Below are 14,231 nucleotides of genomic sequence, written 5' to 3' on the forward strand. Positions count from 1 at the left end.
ATCTCAGTGGAGCAACAGCGGTTGGTAACAGGTAAACTGACAGCCTGGAAAAGGTGAGAGCGCGCCTGCGATTTCAGTGAGTGAGGGTTGTAAAGAGGCTGTGTAAGGACACTGGCGATGACTAATATGTTGTCCTCTCTAGATGCAGACTTGTGTGGTTTGCAGCAAAACAAAATAGCATGTCAGCACAGGATACAGATGTGTTTCCACAATTCACAACGAAACTAGCTGGCTGGCCTTTACAATTCATTTATCAAAGCATTTCCAGTTCCCATTTCGAGGCTAGAGGCTAATTATAAGTATCATTTCAGGAACGTTACATGGTGCTCCGCTCAAATGATATTCAGCCTAGAAAAAAAAAATCTGAAGAGTGTCTGTTTTGGTTTTGGAGTATTAAGCATCCTGGGAGGATATTTGAAAACGCTTTGTGTACGCTGAAGTAAACAGGACTTTTTGTTGCCGATTTAGATGTAAGAAATACACAGAGATGTTAATGCAAAGGTTCAGTCCTCAAGTCACAACTTGGATGCTAATTTGCCTAGGAGACCCTCCTATACTTCTTTGTGGCCATCAGAAGTTAAACAGTGAAAGCTGCTGCTGGCTGGAAATTGTTTGTGGGATCACATCCAGAAACACCTTTTTCTGAAAGGGGCCTGTAACCGCGGTTCAGAAGAAAGGGTATAAATAGTTGGATGGCCTGATCCTAAACATGCTTGTAGGTGTCTTGTGACACTGAATATTGGTCTAAGACCCACATCAGAAAAAAATGCTGTCCTTCCAGGCTTTAATAATAATATAAATGTTTATGTAGGTTTCATATTAATTAGGATACATATAGGTGTTATTGTTGACCATTAAAAAAAAAAAAAAGTCCAGTCCTTGTCGATCTTGCTATGTTTTTGACCTCGTCGGCTTGCTAGAATTTGCTACTTTTTAATTTGAGGGCAGAACTCTGTGGTTCTTATGTCAGTGCCAAGAATTCATAAAGGAGAAGAAAAGATTCTGTATTGGTTTTGGTTTGTTTGATTTGGTGGGTTTTGTTTTGGTTTTTAAAAGAGCAAAAACCTTGGGCACACTGTATCTCATCACTTGTTTGCTGGCTAGTTCTATGCAAACATGCTGCATTAAAAGGACAGTTTCTCTCGGTCTACCCTTACCAAGCCGACGCAGTTAGTATCTCTTTGGAATCACAGCTCTATGTCTTTTATTTCATTTGTCTCCTATTAGCTGTAATATAGTCGCTGAACAGCACTGAAGGATGCTTTACTAAACGTCCCCTCCTATTTTTATTTACCTGATCGCATTAACAGCGCAGAAACCATTAGGAACAGCCTTCAGCAATAAGTACTTGGACCCTGCGCTACTTTGAGCGCAGCCACGTGAGTTATCTGCTCTCTCTTCCTCTGGGCTGCTTCAAATTGATTTATGTTCCCGGAGAAATTGTGGAATGTGATAGAGTAGATTTCAAAGCAATTTCCAGGCACTGCTTTTGGAGTCTGTGACAAATTGCAAATATGAAAGAACGCCTCCTCGCCATCTTGCATACCGTAAAAATCTGTGCGATTCATCTGCACGGGAAGCTGTGGGAGTGTCACTGACTTAATAAGGATTGCGGGCAGAAGACTTAAGACTTCCACTTCTCTTACAGATAACAAGCCTGGCCCCGACCAAGGACTGGGGCTTTGTGGAGGACTCTTTCCCTCCCAGCAGCATCCAGTTCCTGTAGCCTCTGGGGAGGGACTGCTTCTGCAGCTCCCTTCATACCGTTGCTGCAGGCAGCCGTTGAACCAGCTCCAGCCCGGAGCCCATAGAGGATCAGTCACGGAAGTGTACTGAGTTTTCCAGTCTCCCATCCCAGGCTAGGTGCTCCCTCATTATCACACCAAGGGCCCTGAGGATCCACGCTGAATTCTTTATGATTTATTGAGCCTCCTGTGACCAAATGTGGCAGTGACCCCACTTTATTGAGATGAAGGATGGCTGACGCTAACTATTCGTGTGCAGAACTTCCAGTGGGAGCCTGTGGGAGTTAAAATTTCACGGGGATAGAGAGTTCTCTTGCTTAACGTAATGTTTGGCAGCACCGATTGCTTTAATTTTGACTTAAACGAGACCAGGCGGTTGGAATGCAAACTGCAGAGGTGTTCCACTTACAAGCAAAGCAGTTGGTGTTTTTGCTGTTTAAAAAACTGAGCAGGCAGTAGAAATAAAGTAAGCTGAATTGTAAAAACAAAACCCCAAACCCATCATCAGCTGAAGCTAGCGAGGAACTATGTGTACGTACTCTCTAGGAATTTAGCTAGTTAGCATACCCATGGGTGAGATTTGTGCGTTTTTCTTGGTGGAAAAATATTTCTGCCACCTGAGCCCTGAGGATGGCTTTGATGGCAGGGAGAGGCGGTTGCTGTCGCTGCACAGAAGGGTGATGCTTCTGTTTTCCTGACTGGGTTTGGTAGTGCTGTCAGTGGTGATTGTGTGGCCCTACCAAGTACAATAGATAAGGATCAGTCATTTGAAGTGTTGCCCCTTGTTAGGTATAACTGGTGGCGCTGGTCTGGTGGGAAGCTGGATCCACCCTTCACACTGTGCGACAGGCCATCGAGAACAGGTGTCAGACGGGTCATGCCTTTACTGGTGGCCGTAGGGAAATCTGGAAGATCAGAGGGCAAACGCTGCTCCTCACGTTCACTCTTTCTCCCTTCCAGCAGCTTTTGCAGTCTCCATTGTGAGAGAGAGCCCAGGTGCTCTGGGAATGATGCAGACACGGCTTTGCCACCTCTGTCAGAGTCTCAGGAGGGGAAAATAGCAAGAGAAGCTACAGAAGCCCCAGCAGAATTGGGATAGGGGAGATGGGAGCTCCTAATAGAGTTGGACGATTGGGAATTGCATGCCAGACAAACACAGAATAAATGCTACGTACGAAGCAAAGACACCGTAAGAGGAGTGCGTGAAGGGTGTGTTTGCATGGCAGAGAGGCATGAAGACCCAAAAGCAAAAATGGCTGAATGCAAGGATAAATTAAATGAAAGCATAAAGCAAAAGCAAGAAAATAGAAGTAGGTAATGCTTGTTGGAGAGTGTATGTGTGTAAATCTCAAGCCTTAGAAACAGTCTGCAATTTAAAAAAAAAAAAGGGGGGTGGGGTGGGGGAGAAAAAGACAGTGGTATAAGAACAAGCGAAGAACCTGGAAGAGGCATGAGGTTAAATGAAACTTTAATGAGTCACCACTAGTACCAGGAATGTCCACTGCTAGCTTGTATAAATGTATGATCTAGCAGTGACACGGTCTCTCCTCTCTCTGTGCTCCCCAAGTCGTCTGTCTGCTCTAGGTTCTGGTCCTGCCCCACTGTCAGGGCGGTGGTGCAGTGGCCAGGCTGAAGGGTCTCCAGTCTCTTCTGTGCTTGTGGGAGCTAACTATAGTACAAATAACTAATGTAAGCTATGTTGCCGTAGGGACACTGAGTGGGAGAGAAAATTAGCTTATAAAGTAAAGGTTTGCAGAGAAAATGTTTAGCAAAGAGCTTTCTCTGTTGATGTGGTCCATACATGGAGAATGACTGTTAAAGAAAAACTCGAGTAGAACAAGAATAAAAAAACCCAACCCTAAGTTAGTGGTTACTGTGCCACGTGCGCACTATTGCCAAACAAAGAACTTCAAACTTGATGACAAAGCTGTATATAAGCTTGCGTGATGAAATCCGAAGCTGGACAAACACAGCTTGGTTTTCATTTATAGTTTAAAGCCCGTAATCTGTTCAACTTCATAAAGATCGTGACAAAGTTGAGCCAAGTTTTAGGAGACTTTGGTTGAGTTATAGTTTCTGATGGAAACTATGCAGAAAGGATGGACTTTCATGCCAAAGCAGACAAAAGTTACGGTTTTGACTGTTTAAGTTTGAGAGTTAAAGTCTAAGCTCAAAGTAAAATAAAACTCAGAGACTTCTGGCCAACAAAAGTTAACTGGAGTCACAGCTTGCTTTTTTTTGCTGCCCCCCCCCCCCCCTTTTTTTTTGGTGACAGTCTGCAGTCTGTCTTTGTGGGTCTTTGTGGGTGAGCGGTTTATTTATTTTTTATTTATTTACCACATTGTCATAAGTGAAAACGGAATACAAATTCTGTTCTGCCTTTTATTTTCTTGTTAAGAAACATCTGAAAACTCGGCTTGTACAATAAATAGGCCTTAGCAAGTAGGTTTTGCTCTACAGTGTCTCTTTTGGGAATGGTTATGTTAATACTGGCTCTGCTGTAGAGGAGGAAGTCAGCTGGACTTGTGTTTTCCCCTTGCAGATGTTGTCCTGGAGAAGGCCATGCATAAGTGCATTCTGAAGCCGTTGAAGGGCCACATTGAAGCGATGTTGAAAGAGTTTCATACCGCGGATGGATCTTGGAAACAGCTGAAGGAAAACCTGCAATTGGTGCGGCAGAGGAATCCTCAGGAACTGGGCGTGTTTGTTCCAACACCAGATTTTGTGGACGTTGAAAAGATTAAGGTCAAGTTCATGACCATGCAGAAAATGTACTCACCTGAAAAGAAAGTCATGCTGCTGCTGAGAGTTTGCAAACTGATTTACACTGTTATGGAGAATAACTCAGGTATGGTGCTTCTCATGGTTCAAGTTCACTGACGTTCTAAACCTGGGGTTGTCTTTTGGTGGAGGAAATCAGACCACCGGAGCCTGCAGATATGTCTCCTCCTCCTGGAGCTCTCGTAGCATCTCCTTGCCCTTTTGAGAGGGACTCCTTCTCTCTGCTTCTTTCCTGATATCTCTGATGCATCTGGCAGCACATCTTACAAATTCAGTGTGAAGCAGGGTTGTGAAGCAGCTTAAAAAAAACCCCCAGCTTTGCTTAAGTGTAGGCTTTTGAAGTTAGCTGTCAAAACGGCTGTCCTGTAAGCCTTGAATTTGACACTGGTTCTAAATGAGTATTTTTATGGAAATTGTAATAGAGGTAACACCCTGTATTTAGCTGTAATAATTCAACAGCATGTATCCAATATGATAACTGCAAGGGCTCTGTGTTAATGAGTGGAGGAAAGCAGCCTCTGATGGACTATTTTTTACTTGCTATGCCTCTGAAGGTTCTCATTTGGATACTTTCTTTCCTCGTTTTGGAACAGAAATAACATCTATTTCTACACTGTAGCAAGAGTCCAAACATGACCTTGAAACCTAGATAATGAAGTGGAACTACAGGCCAGTTAAGTCCTGCTGAGTAGTCAGTGGCACAATTAAAACGCTGCGCTGCATGGCATGAATTCATAGGTGCGACTCTGTTGCCCGATGTCTTATCATACGCTGCTCTGGTAGGTCACGAGCTAAGGTGAAGCAGCGCTGGTGGTAGTGTGACACTTTTCCCCCCGCCCCCAAGCAAGTATAAGCTGGCAGTTTTCTTCCTAAGTGAGTATTGAACGTGCAGCTGGGTCCCATGCTGATAAAGATGCCTACTTTCTTTTGAGATTTGAGATGAATTGTGAGAGCGTGTGGCTGTTAAAGACCCTCAGGCGCTTTTGCAAGATTTAGGTCTGATCTCCTGCCCAGCTTATTATTTCTGTGCAAAGTCCTGCATTTCAAAATGGATATAGGAATCTTGGCCTGAAGTGCTGTAAACTCTTTTGTCCATGCTGTGTTATCACATGGAGTAAAGTATTTCCAACACGCAGAAGAAAATTACTGAGAGGCTGCTGCCGGTTAACTGTTGCACTGAGGAGCTTGGGCTAAAATATGGCAAATGCTTCTTGGGTTGTCTTGTTTTGTCCTGTGAAGTTTGTAAACTATGGCATCGAGCCCGCAGCTGTTTGAGTATCTGCTTTGTCATGTACTCTCAGTCAGATGATAGTGTAAAATCTGGAGGGTATGCCTTACCTGGTGTTACTTTAGATATCAGCCCTTCAGTCACCTAACTTCAAGTTGGCTCCTGCTCTTGGTGGTTTTAAGTGACCATCACACCATTTCTGCAGTGAACGCAGTTTGGCCAGACTCGAGAGATTTGGCCACATAGTGTTTTCTAAACACAAAGTTTAAATGCAATAAAAGTGATAGGAGCGCAGACAGACCTAGGTATGGCGTGGTCTCTGTGTGTTAGCTGCGTGCTGCCGTTGCCAATGATGCTTCACCAGCTAGTCGGGAATGATATGAGGCTTTGCTCGCTGGTGTTTTTAACTATGCTCTGTCAAGGAAATGAGCTGAGTTTTCATGTCAAATCTAATAGGCTTTTACATTCAGGCTTCTCTGCTGGGATTCAGACTCAGAAACTGATATTTGTGGCTGGATCCTTCCAGAAAGTGGATGTCATCACTGCACGTATAAAGGAAATGCCTATTCATCATCTCTTAGCCAGTGATAGAAGCGCAGGTGGAGGTCAGGCCAGACTGGCATGGCAGCCTTTTGTGAGCTCACCAGTTGAGCTGATGCCAAGGTGAGCCCAGTCTTTAAATTCCCGTGCATGCCTCAAGGTGTGCATCGTGAGATTTGTGCTTGCTGGAAGTACAGGATGAAGCTGGTGTTGGTGTCCTGTCCAGCGAGTGTCAGATGACGTTCTCTTTGCTGTACATTGGTAACAGGAGGCTCTAGAGTAATACAAACGTACTGGTCAGTGAAGGCAACAAAATAATGCTTTCCTTTCAAACGCTGAAACTGGTAAAAAAGTGTGATTTGTCTATCACTGTCTGTGTTCCCTTTGACCTAGGGAGGCTGTATGGAGCTGATGACTTCTTGCCTGTGTTGACATATGTACTAGCCCAGTGTGATATGCTGGAGCTGGATACTGAAATTGAATACATGATGGAATTGCTGGATCCATCTTTGTTACATGGAGAAGGTAATATATTTATTTATTTTTATTAGATTTGAGTGAAGGACTAGGGAAGGGGGCTTCTTCCTCATAGTGCAGTTGCTGTTAACCTTGTTTGAGTAGAAATCTTTTCAAGGGCAGTCCTAAAGTCAGCAATGTCAGTAACGTAACAAGAGAATCTCCTAATTATTTCCACCTTAAAGTAACAGAAAGCTGGTTGAGCTTGCAGGGTATAGGCCTCTGTGACCTGGCAATCTACTGATGTATACTGCCTTATGAGGGCATACGTTGTTTTCACCCGAGAAGAGGGAGGCATCATGACTTAGCAAGCAAACACATACACTGTGTGGGTGCCAAATGTGGTTATCCTTCAGTGCCAAAAATATCCTGAGAATATTTATAGTGCCACGGCATTCCATTAAATTGTGAGACGCGTAATGGGACTCGAGCTAGGTGCTTTGTAAAAACTTCTGGGGGAATTTTTTGCCCCTCTAGGGGAAGTGCTTTTGAGAATGTTGCTCCCCCGTAATGATATTCATTTCTTCCCAATGCTTCTCACAAAGTATTTTTATGAGCCCTGGGAATATGTTTCTTAAGGCACTCTCAAATGACAGCTGACGTCCACTAGAGGCGAGGAAATCTCCCTCCTTTTTGTTTTCACGGCAGTGTTTTTAACAAAGAGGTATTCTGCAAGCCCTTGGTAGGCCCCAGAATCTACCGGTTTATGAGGAAGTTTAAAGGTTCTTGTAACCAAGCGCAGCTGTGAGTTTTTGTGTATGTTTCCCATTCCTGCTATCTCTTGGCTTGCTGAAATTGCTGTATCCTCTTGCATGCTGGTATGCACGAGAGAACCATGCCAGGATTCCTCCAATTTGGCACTAGTGTGTTCCCTGCTTTGTGTACAGAGCATCCTCTAGTGCATTGTTCAGGAACCTTACAATGGAAAATACTTGAGATGTGAAGCTGGAGATCATTAACATGCTTGAAAGGCAGAAACATTTACTGGACTGTTAAGTCACGTTGTTTTTCAAGAAGTCCGTCCATTGGCTGGCCCTGTCTTTGGCACCAGCTGAACTATGCTGTGCAGGAAAAAATGTTTAGTGCTATGGGGTTGTGCGGTTCAAATGTAACGTATTGTCCAACTTGTCTCATGGGTCTTGCATGCGTTGTATGTATTAAATTTGTTGCAAAGCTAAAGGCCAAGAGGATGCTATCGATAATGCAGAAAATACTACTCTAAGCATAGAATGCATCTTTGAATGACTCCACAAATAGACTGTGCTACCTCTTAATTGGACACTCCCACTCAAATACTTTACCTAAAACAAAAAAAAAAAAACCCCAACCCCCCCAAAAACCCCAACACCACCACCCCCCTCCCCCCAGAAAGATAAAAAAGAAGAGAGAGAAATAAACAGCAGCATGTCTTTTATTTCTCTCCTGGTTGTTGAGGACTGTTACCTCCTGTTGAGACTCCTTTTCCTTTGTGACCTGCAGCTTCTTTTGTACATCGGTAACTCTGTCGTGGCTTTAATTTGTTCTCCACTCATGTAATAAAGGTCAAGTATGTGGGACTGTACACATCACCTCCTGAACTAGTTGGACATTATGGGGAATGCTAAAAAGGTGACACAAAACAGTCTTCCTTTTTAAAACAAAAGCAAACTCTTTGGGATGTTTCCAGGGTACAAATCACACAGTCATTGCTCTGTTGCCACTAAGAGTGGTTGCTTTTAAGTTCCTGAGCAGTGGTAGATTGTCTTTTACTTTGTTTAAACAGCTATGTTTATTTCATGCACACTTGAAGCTCGGGAAGAAGACAAATTGCTGTTTGGAAATTGTTTAGAAGAAAACTCATGTTCCACCTTTGTAAAAAACCCACTCAGGAGTAAAGTAGTGACACTAGTTATTTCGGTAACTGCCTCTCCCTGGCACTAGTGGACCCAGAGTTAGATACTATTGCACCTCTTGATAATATGGAGCGCATGCAACCACTGCGTGTGTCTCAGCACCAGAGAACGCACCCTCCATTATTTTGCAGGCCAATGAGCTGATTTTCTTCATGTATAAATATTTTGGCAATATTGTACAGGGACTTTCATATATATGTGTGTGTGCATATATATATACACGCGTATATACGCATCAAAAAATTGCGTTTGCACTTCTGGCTGTGACCAGTCGGAACTAGCATGGTGTTTGTGACTACTCTGAGAAGTTCTTCCCTTGCTGCTCTTTACAGGAGGCTATTACTTGACAAGCGCTTATGGAGCACTTTCACTGATCAAGAACTTCCAGGAAGAACAAGCTGCCCGACTGCTAAGTTCAGAAGCCAGAGATACTCTTCGGCAATGGCACAAGAGGAGGACAACTAACAGGACGATACCTTCAGTTGATGATTTTCAGGTAGAGCTTAGGGCTGAAGCAAAAACAGGCGATGATTGTTTTGTTGGAAATCCCCATTTGAGAGGTATGATTCATAACGATTCCCTCGGGGCCACAAGGTAAGAGGAGGGAAGCAGCGCTGAAATATGGCTGGCAAATTTGCCTCGGTTTTGAAGTCTTTGCACTTCGTAATTGCATTTGATTATGATGGTCTAAAGAAAGCACTAAATCACGGAGCTTTCCCACCCTCCCGAATAAGTCAGGCAGAGCGAGGACAAACAATCGTATCTTAGATTCAGCTTCTTTGTATGCTTTACTGTAGAATGGAACAAATCCAGATTTCCAGGGGTATAATTCAGCACAACTCGCCAGTAGCTAATGGTGGTATATGGCAGGTAATAGAAAGGAGAGGTGGGAGAAAAGCTTGCCTACAGCTTTAAAGTTTAAGCAAGGAGTAGAGTTCTATACTATGGATGTCTTCATGTTTGTTTGTGTTTTTTCCCTCCCCTCCGTTTCTTACCGCTCTTTCAGAGTAGGGCAGTAACTTCAACTGAAGAATAACAAAACAGTCAGGATTACATCATCTTTTAAAACCGGGCCTGCATGTCTTTCATATAGTATGCTGTTGATTGTCTGTTCAGATGCATCAGTTTGTGGACTGAAGCAAGGAGGATGTTGGAATCGAGGAAAAAAAGGATTTACTCCTTTGTCTTCAGTGGTTTACAGTTCATACCACGGCACAAAGTTGCCAGAGAGGCTAATGACAACCATCAATGAGTTACGATGTAGTTAAGAGCCTGAGACGTGAAGGTGTGCGGTCATAAGGAGGTAATGAAACCTTTCAGTCGAGGCTCCTTCTGCTTTATCAGTGTCCATGCAAACGACTACAGCACAACGCTGAACAGCAAGGAGTTTGGAAAAGAAGTGGTCTTCCACAATTTGCCTCTCATAGGAAGAGGAGAACCGATTAACAGAAATTCCAAATTATGGCCAGCGCACAAAGCCAGCCCATCTTACTGGGATACATTTTACATTCTGCTTACCTGTAGTTAGGTGTCAGATTCAAATTGCTCGAGCCGTTGCGCTTTCTAGCAAAACACTGCGCTTTTCATAGGAAAATTCGTCACCTTGTATTTCTGCTGGATGACTAACTGACAGAAGAGTCATTCAGCAGGATCTTGTATTCCATTTCACCTTCTCTTCCTCAGCAAATGAACGTCAGCCAGGCTAATGGTACAGCTGGGTGCCGTGCCAGATGTGGGAAGATGCAGGGGGGCAGGGGAAGAGCCGGCACTGAGTGTGTCCAGTGCTTCTCCTTCTGCTGTCTCTGTCAAGAGAGCCTCGAGTCAGTAAGATCACACCACTTCCAGGTTATGCTTGGCACAAATTCAGTAACTCTTCTGCCTGCTCAGAATGCCAGTTTTCCATCTCCTTTCTCCATGTTCTGCAGTCCTGAAATGAAGCACTTTCCCTACAATGAACGTGTAACGCAACTTTAGCTCAACTCATCTTTCCCGCGCTGAAGTGGGGTGTGATCGCTACATTTCTGTGGTGCAGTCTCACAGCCTTATCAGCTTCTGGGTCCTGGAAGACCTTCATCCTCCCTCCCTCAAAAGGATGAAAAAGCAAAAAATCCCATATTTAGATGATGATTAAATACAACTTTCTGATACTGCATAAATAATTTTGGTACTTAGTACATGAGTTACAGGCATTTGTACGAACTTCAGCCTCTCCTTGAAGCAATCCTGTCTGTCTAAAAGCACGTGCATTTAAAAACAGGTCTTCTGCGCGTTAACTACATTAGAAATTAAAACTGTAGTGTGTCTTGCCTTCTCTAGGGCCAATTTTTTTTTTTCTTCATAATTTCTTCACACTGGGTAACAACAATGGATTAGTTCTATTCAGTCAGGTTCAAACCTGACTGGTTTAAATGCTGTTGCAAAGCTTCAGTGTTTCAGTCTGCAGGCTATCAAAAAATACCTTGTTAAAGACAAGAGTGCTCTTTGGAACTTCAGTCATAGGAACGTTCTTCTCAGTCTTAGCTTTTAACAGCTTGTTTTTATGAAATGTAAATTTTTACCATTGTGATATAGCATACTTTATTTACTCAGCATACAGACGTAAGTTCTAGCTCAGTCAATAAACGGGGTTTTTTCACTGTCATTTTTTCCCACCTCCTTTAATTTTACTCCTTTTTAGTCTTTAATTGCAGTTAATTTCTTTTTTAAAAAGTATGCGATGGCAGGCTGCTTTGTTCATGTGTCCAAAAGTTTTTTGGGGTTTTTTGTTGGGTTTTTTTTTTTCTTTTCCAGTTGTGGCTTTTTATTTTACTTTGTAAATGCTTTTTGAAAGGTAGAAATGCATTTCCTTGTAGGACATATTTAGAATTTATCCGTGTTATCAGAGTTGTGAGCACATGTCGATTTCAACAGAGAAAAAAGATCCAGCTTTTGCCTGAGGATCATGTAGATTTACTCTAACGTTGCAGAGTAAATTTTCTGTCTGCATCCTTCTAAGCCTTATTTAAAAAAAGATAATGCTGTCACACTAAACTTGGTTACATCAGGCTCAAACGCCAAATTGCCGCCAGTTGAACGCGATGAAAATGTCCCACGTGAGGATGGATTACATTTTGCATACTGCAGCGTAAGGGTGCAAACAGTTTACCGTGCAGTAACTTGTGGATCAACACCCTTGTGTGCCACTGGCAGAGGCTTTTTTTTTTTTTTTTTTTCCCCTTTTTCCTTCTAACAGAGTGAAGCTTGTGTTCTGTAGTATTGACCCAGCAGCGGCAGCATCATCTCTCAGGCCTGCTACCTCAGATGTTTGTTTTGCTTCACGGCATTTGGTTTCCTAGTAAGGCCAAACAAGAAGTCCCATTAAAACCTGCGGTGTTTCCCATGTGGCTTTAGGGCTTTATCTGTTCACTCTTAATTGCAGGGTTAGAGCGTAAGCCAAGGAGGATGCTAGCTTATGAATTTCTGTTATGCCCGCCACAGTTTTGCCACCAACGTCGCAATTCGCGAGGTGGCCATAACGTACAGGAATCACCGCTGCGGGTTTCGCAGCTAGAACGTGGAGAGGCTTGCTGTTTGTTGCTGACTCTTCAGTTTTCAGAGGATGAGTTTTGGGTTTTTGAGTTTCTGACGTACGTTTTCTCATTCTACAGAACTACCTTCGTGTCGCATTCCAGGAAGTTAACAGTGGATGTACAGGAAAGACCTTACTAGTAAGACCATATATCACTACCGAAGACGTATGTCAGCTTTGTGCTGAAAAGTTTAAAGTGGACAATCCAGAAGAATATAGCCTGTTTCTTTTTGTCGACGACACCTGGCAGCAACTGACAGAGGATACCTACCCTCAGAAAATTAAGGCAGAGTTGCACAGCCGTCCGCAACCCCAGGTCTTTCATTTTGTCTACAAGCGCATTAACAGTGATCCATACGGTGCCATTTTTCAAAACAGCGATGACTCGGCTTCTTAAAACCAGCAACTCATCGTTTAATTTCTGTTCCTTTTGTTAGCTGTTGAAAACATATTTGTTGGCTGCCTTTCTTAGGAGCTAAGACAGGTCTTAAACCATAAATGCCTAGTAAAACACACTCAGACACTTCTAGCATTGCTTACAAAACCCTGTGTAAACCATGCATATGGCCAGTTACGCGGGATATTCCACCAGCGTGTTTGAGTGAACAGCCACGAGGCTGAATTTCTTGTACCACAGACTCTTTTGAAGCATATTATACTGTGGCCCTCTGCAGGTCTTTTGCTGTAGTGTGCAAAAAATCTATTTTCTTACACTCAGCCTTTAGCCAAATGTCATTTTGATTTAAATATATGTACGCTAGACAAGTATTTCAGTAAATTGGCTGGTATGAGCTCAGTTTCACCAGCATGAGTTTGACAAGACTGTCCGATGCAGGGCATCAGTTAACTCATAATTACCTGGATGATTGCATCCTTTCCTAATTTTTTTAATTACAGAAAATCAACATGTTTTTTTATATATATATATATATATCATAGAAATTTTATAGCAGTTGCAGGTAAACTGTCAGGGTTGGTTTTTGAAATATTTTTTTAACTATAAAGTATTCTATAATTATGCATGTGATTTTAACATTTAATATACAAGAATAAATCTCTTGCTGGTTTTAGAGTATTGCATTAAAAGTCTCTGTGGTTTCTCTTTTCCTGTTACAGGAGAATTCTTACGAAACTTGTGTTATGTGTAAGAAGGTCATAACGTTGGTACTGGCGATTTCAGTGCCTTTATCGGAACTTGATGTACTGTTATCTGTTAGTGTTTATATACATTGTTTTAGACAGAACCTAGGGGGTAGGAAGAGGAAATTGAAAGTAAAGGATGTAGAGAAGGGGCAGAGAAAGAATGTAGAGAACCTAATTTAGGATTAAAATGTGTTAGTCTGCTGGTTCAGGCTCCTTGCAGAAAATAAGCAAAGGAGGTTGGTAAGGAACTTTTATGTAAGCAGTATTGTAGAGTTGCAGAGGGATTTAACAGCACCATTCCCAGATACCACTTGTGTTAGCAGAGGATTAAATAGATCAGTAAGGCGAAGGAGAACACTAACTATTCTGTATAGTCTGTCACCAACATAAAAATGTATCTTGGACTGAAGAATGTGTTGTAGCATTTCATGGTTCTAAGTTACTCGGTAGGCGAGATGTGAAAGTCAGTCCTACGTACGCAAAGATAAAATGGTATTAAACGTGTGTGTTCTATAGATTTGTCCAAGATAGCTGATGCTGTGGGTGACGCTGTGGACCCTCCTTAAGTCAATTGAGGCTACTCTCTTTAGAGGGACACGGGGTTCTCCCCGAGTCTAGTGCGAGCAGCGTAACTTAAGGCAGATGATTACAAAAATGTCGTGGGCAGCATGTGTATTGTACATACAGAGATCTGTAGCATTTTTGTCAGTTTGCCATGTATCTGAAACCCCTGGCACATGTTTGTATTTCTTTTTGTAAATGGTGAGTTTTGCACATAATACATTGTAATACTGAACTATAATTTGGGATGTTGTGTG

The 14,231-nt window shown here is 42.7% G+C and overlaps 1 protein-coding gene across 9 annotated transcripts in view; it reads left to right on the forward strand.

Moving 5' to 3' along the window:
* RIN2 (Ras and Rab interactor 2) overlaps positions 1 to 14,231 on the forward strand; it is a 79,794-nt gene extending 65,563 nt beyond the window's left edge. For all 9 annotated transcript variants that reach the window (XM_054822228.1, XM_054822229.1, XM_054822235.1 and 6 more), the window contains 4 exons: positions 4,288 to 4,593; positions 6,688 to 6,819; positions 9,035 to 9,198; positions 12,350 to 14,231. In XM_054822228.1, the coding sequence (XP_054678203.1) occupies positions 4,288 to 4,593; positions 6,688 to 6,819; positions 9,035 to 9,198; positions 12,350 to 12,667 (920 nt within the window). In that variant the 3' untranslated portion in view covers positions 12,668 to 14,231. The remainder of the gene's footprint in view (positions 1 to 4,287; positions 4,594 to 6,687; positions 6,820 to 9,034; positions 9,199 to 12,349) is intronic.

The sequence above is a fragment of the Grus americana genome, chromosome 3 (assembly GCF_028858705.1).
Source record: "Grus americana isolate bGruAme1 chromosome 3, bGruAme1.mat, whole genome shotgun sequence".
NCBI classification, from domain to species: domain Eukaryota; kingdom Metazoa; phylum Chordata; class Aves; order Gruiformes; family Gruidae; genus Grus; species Grus americana.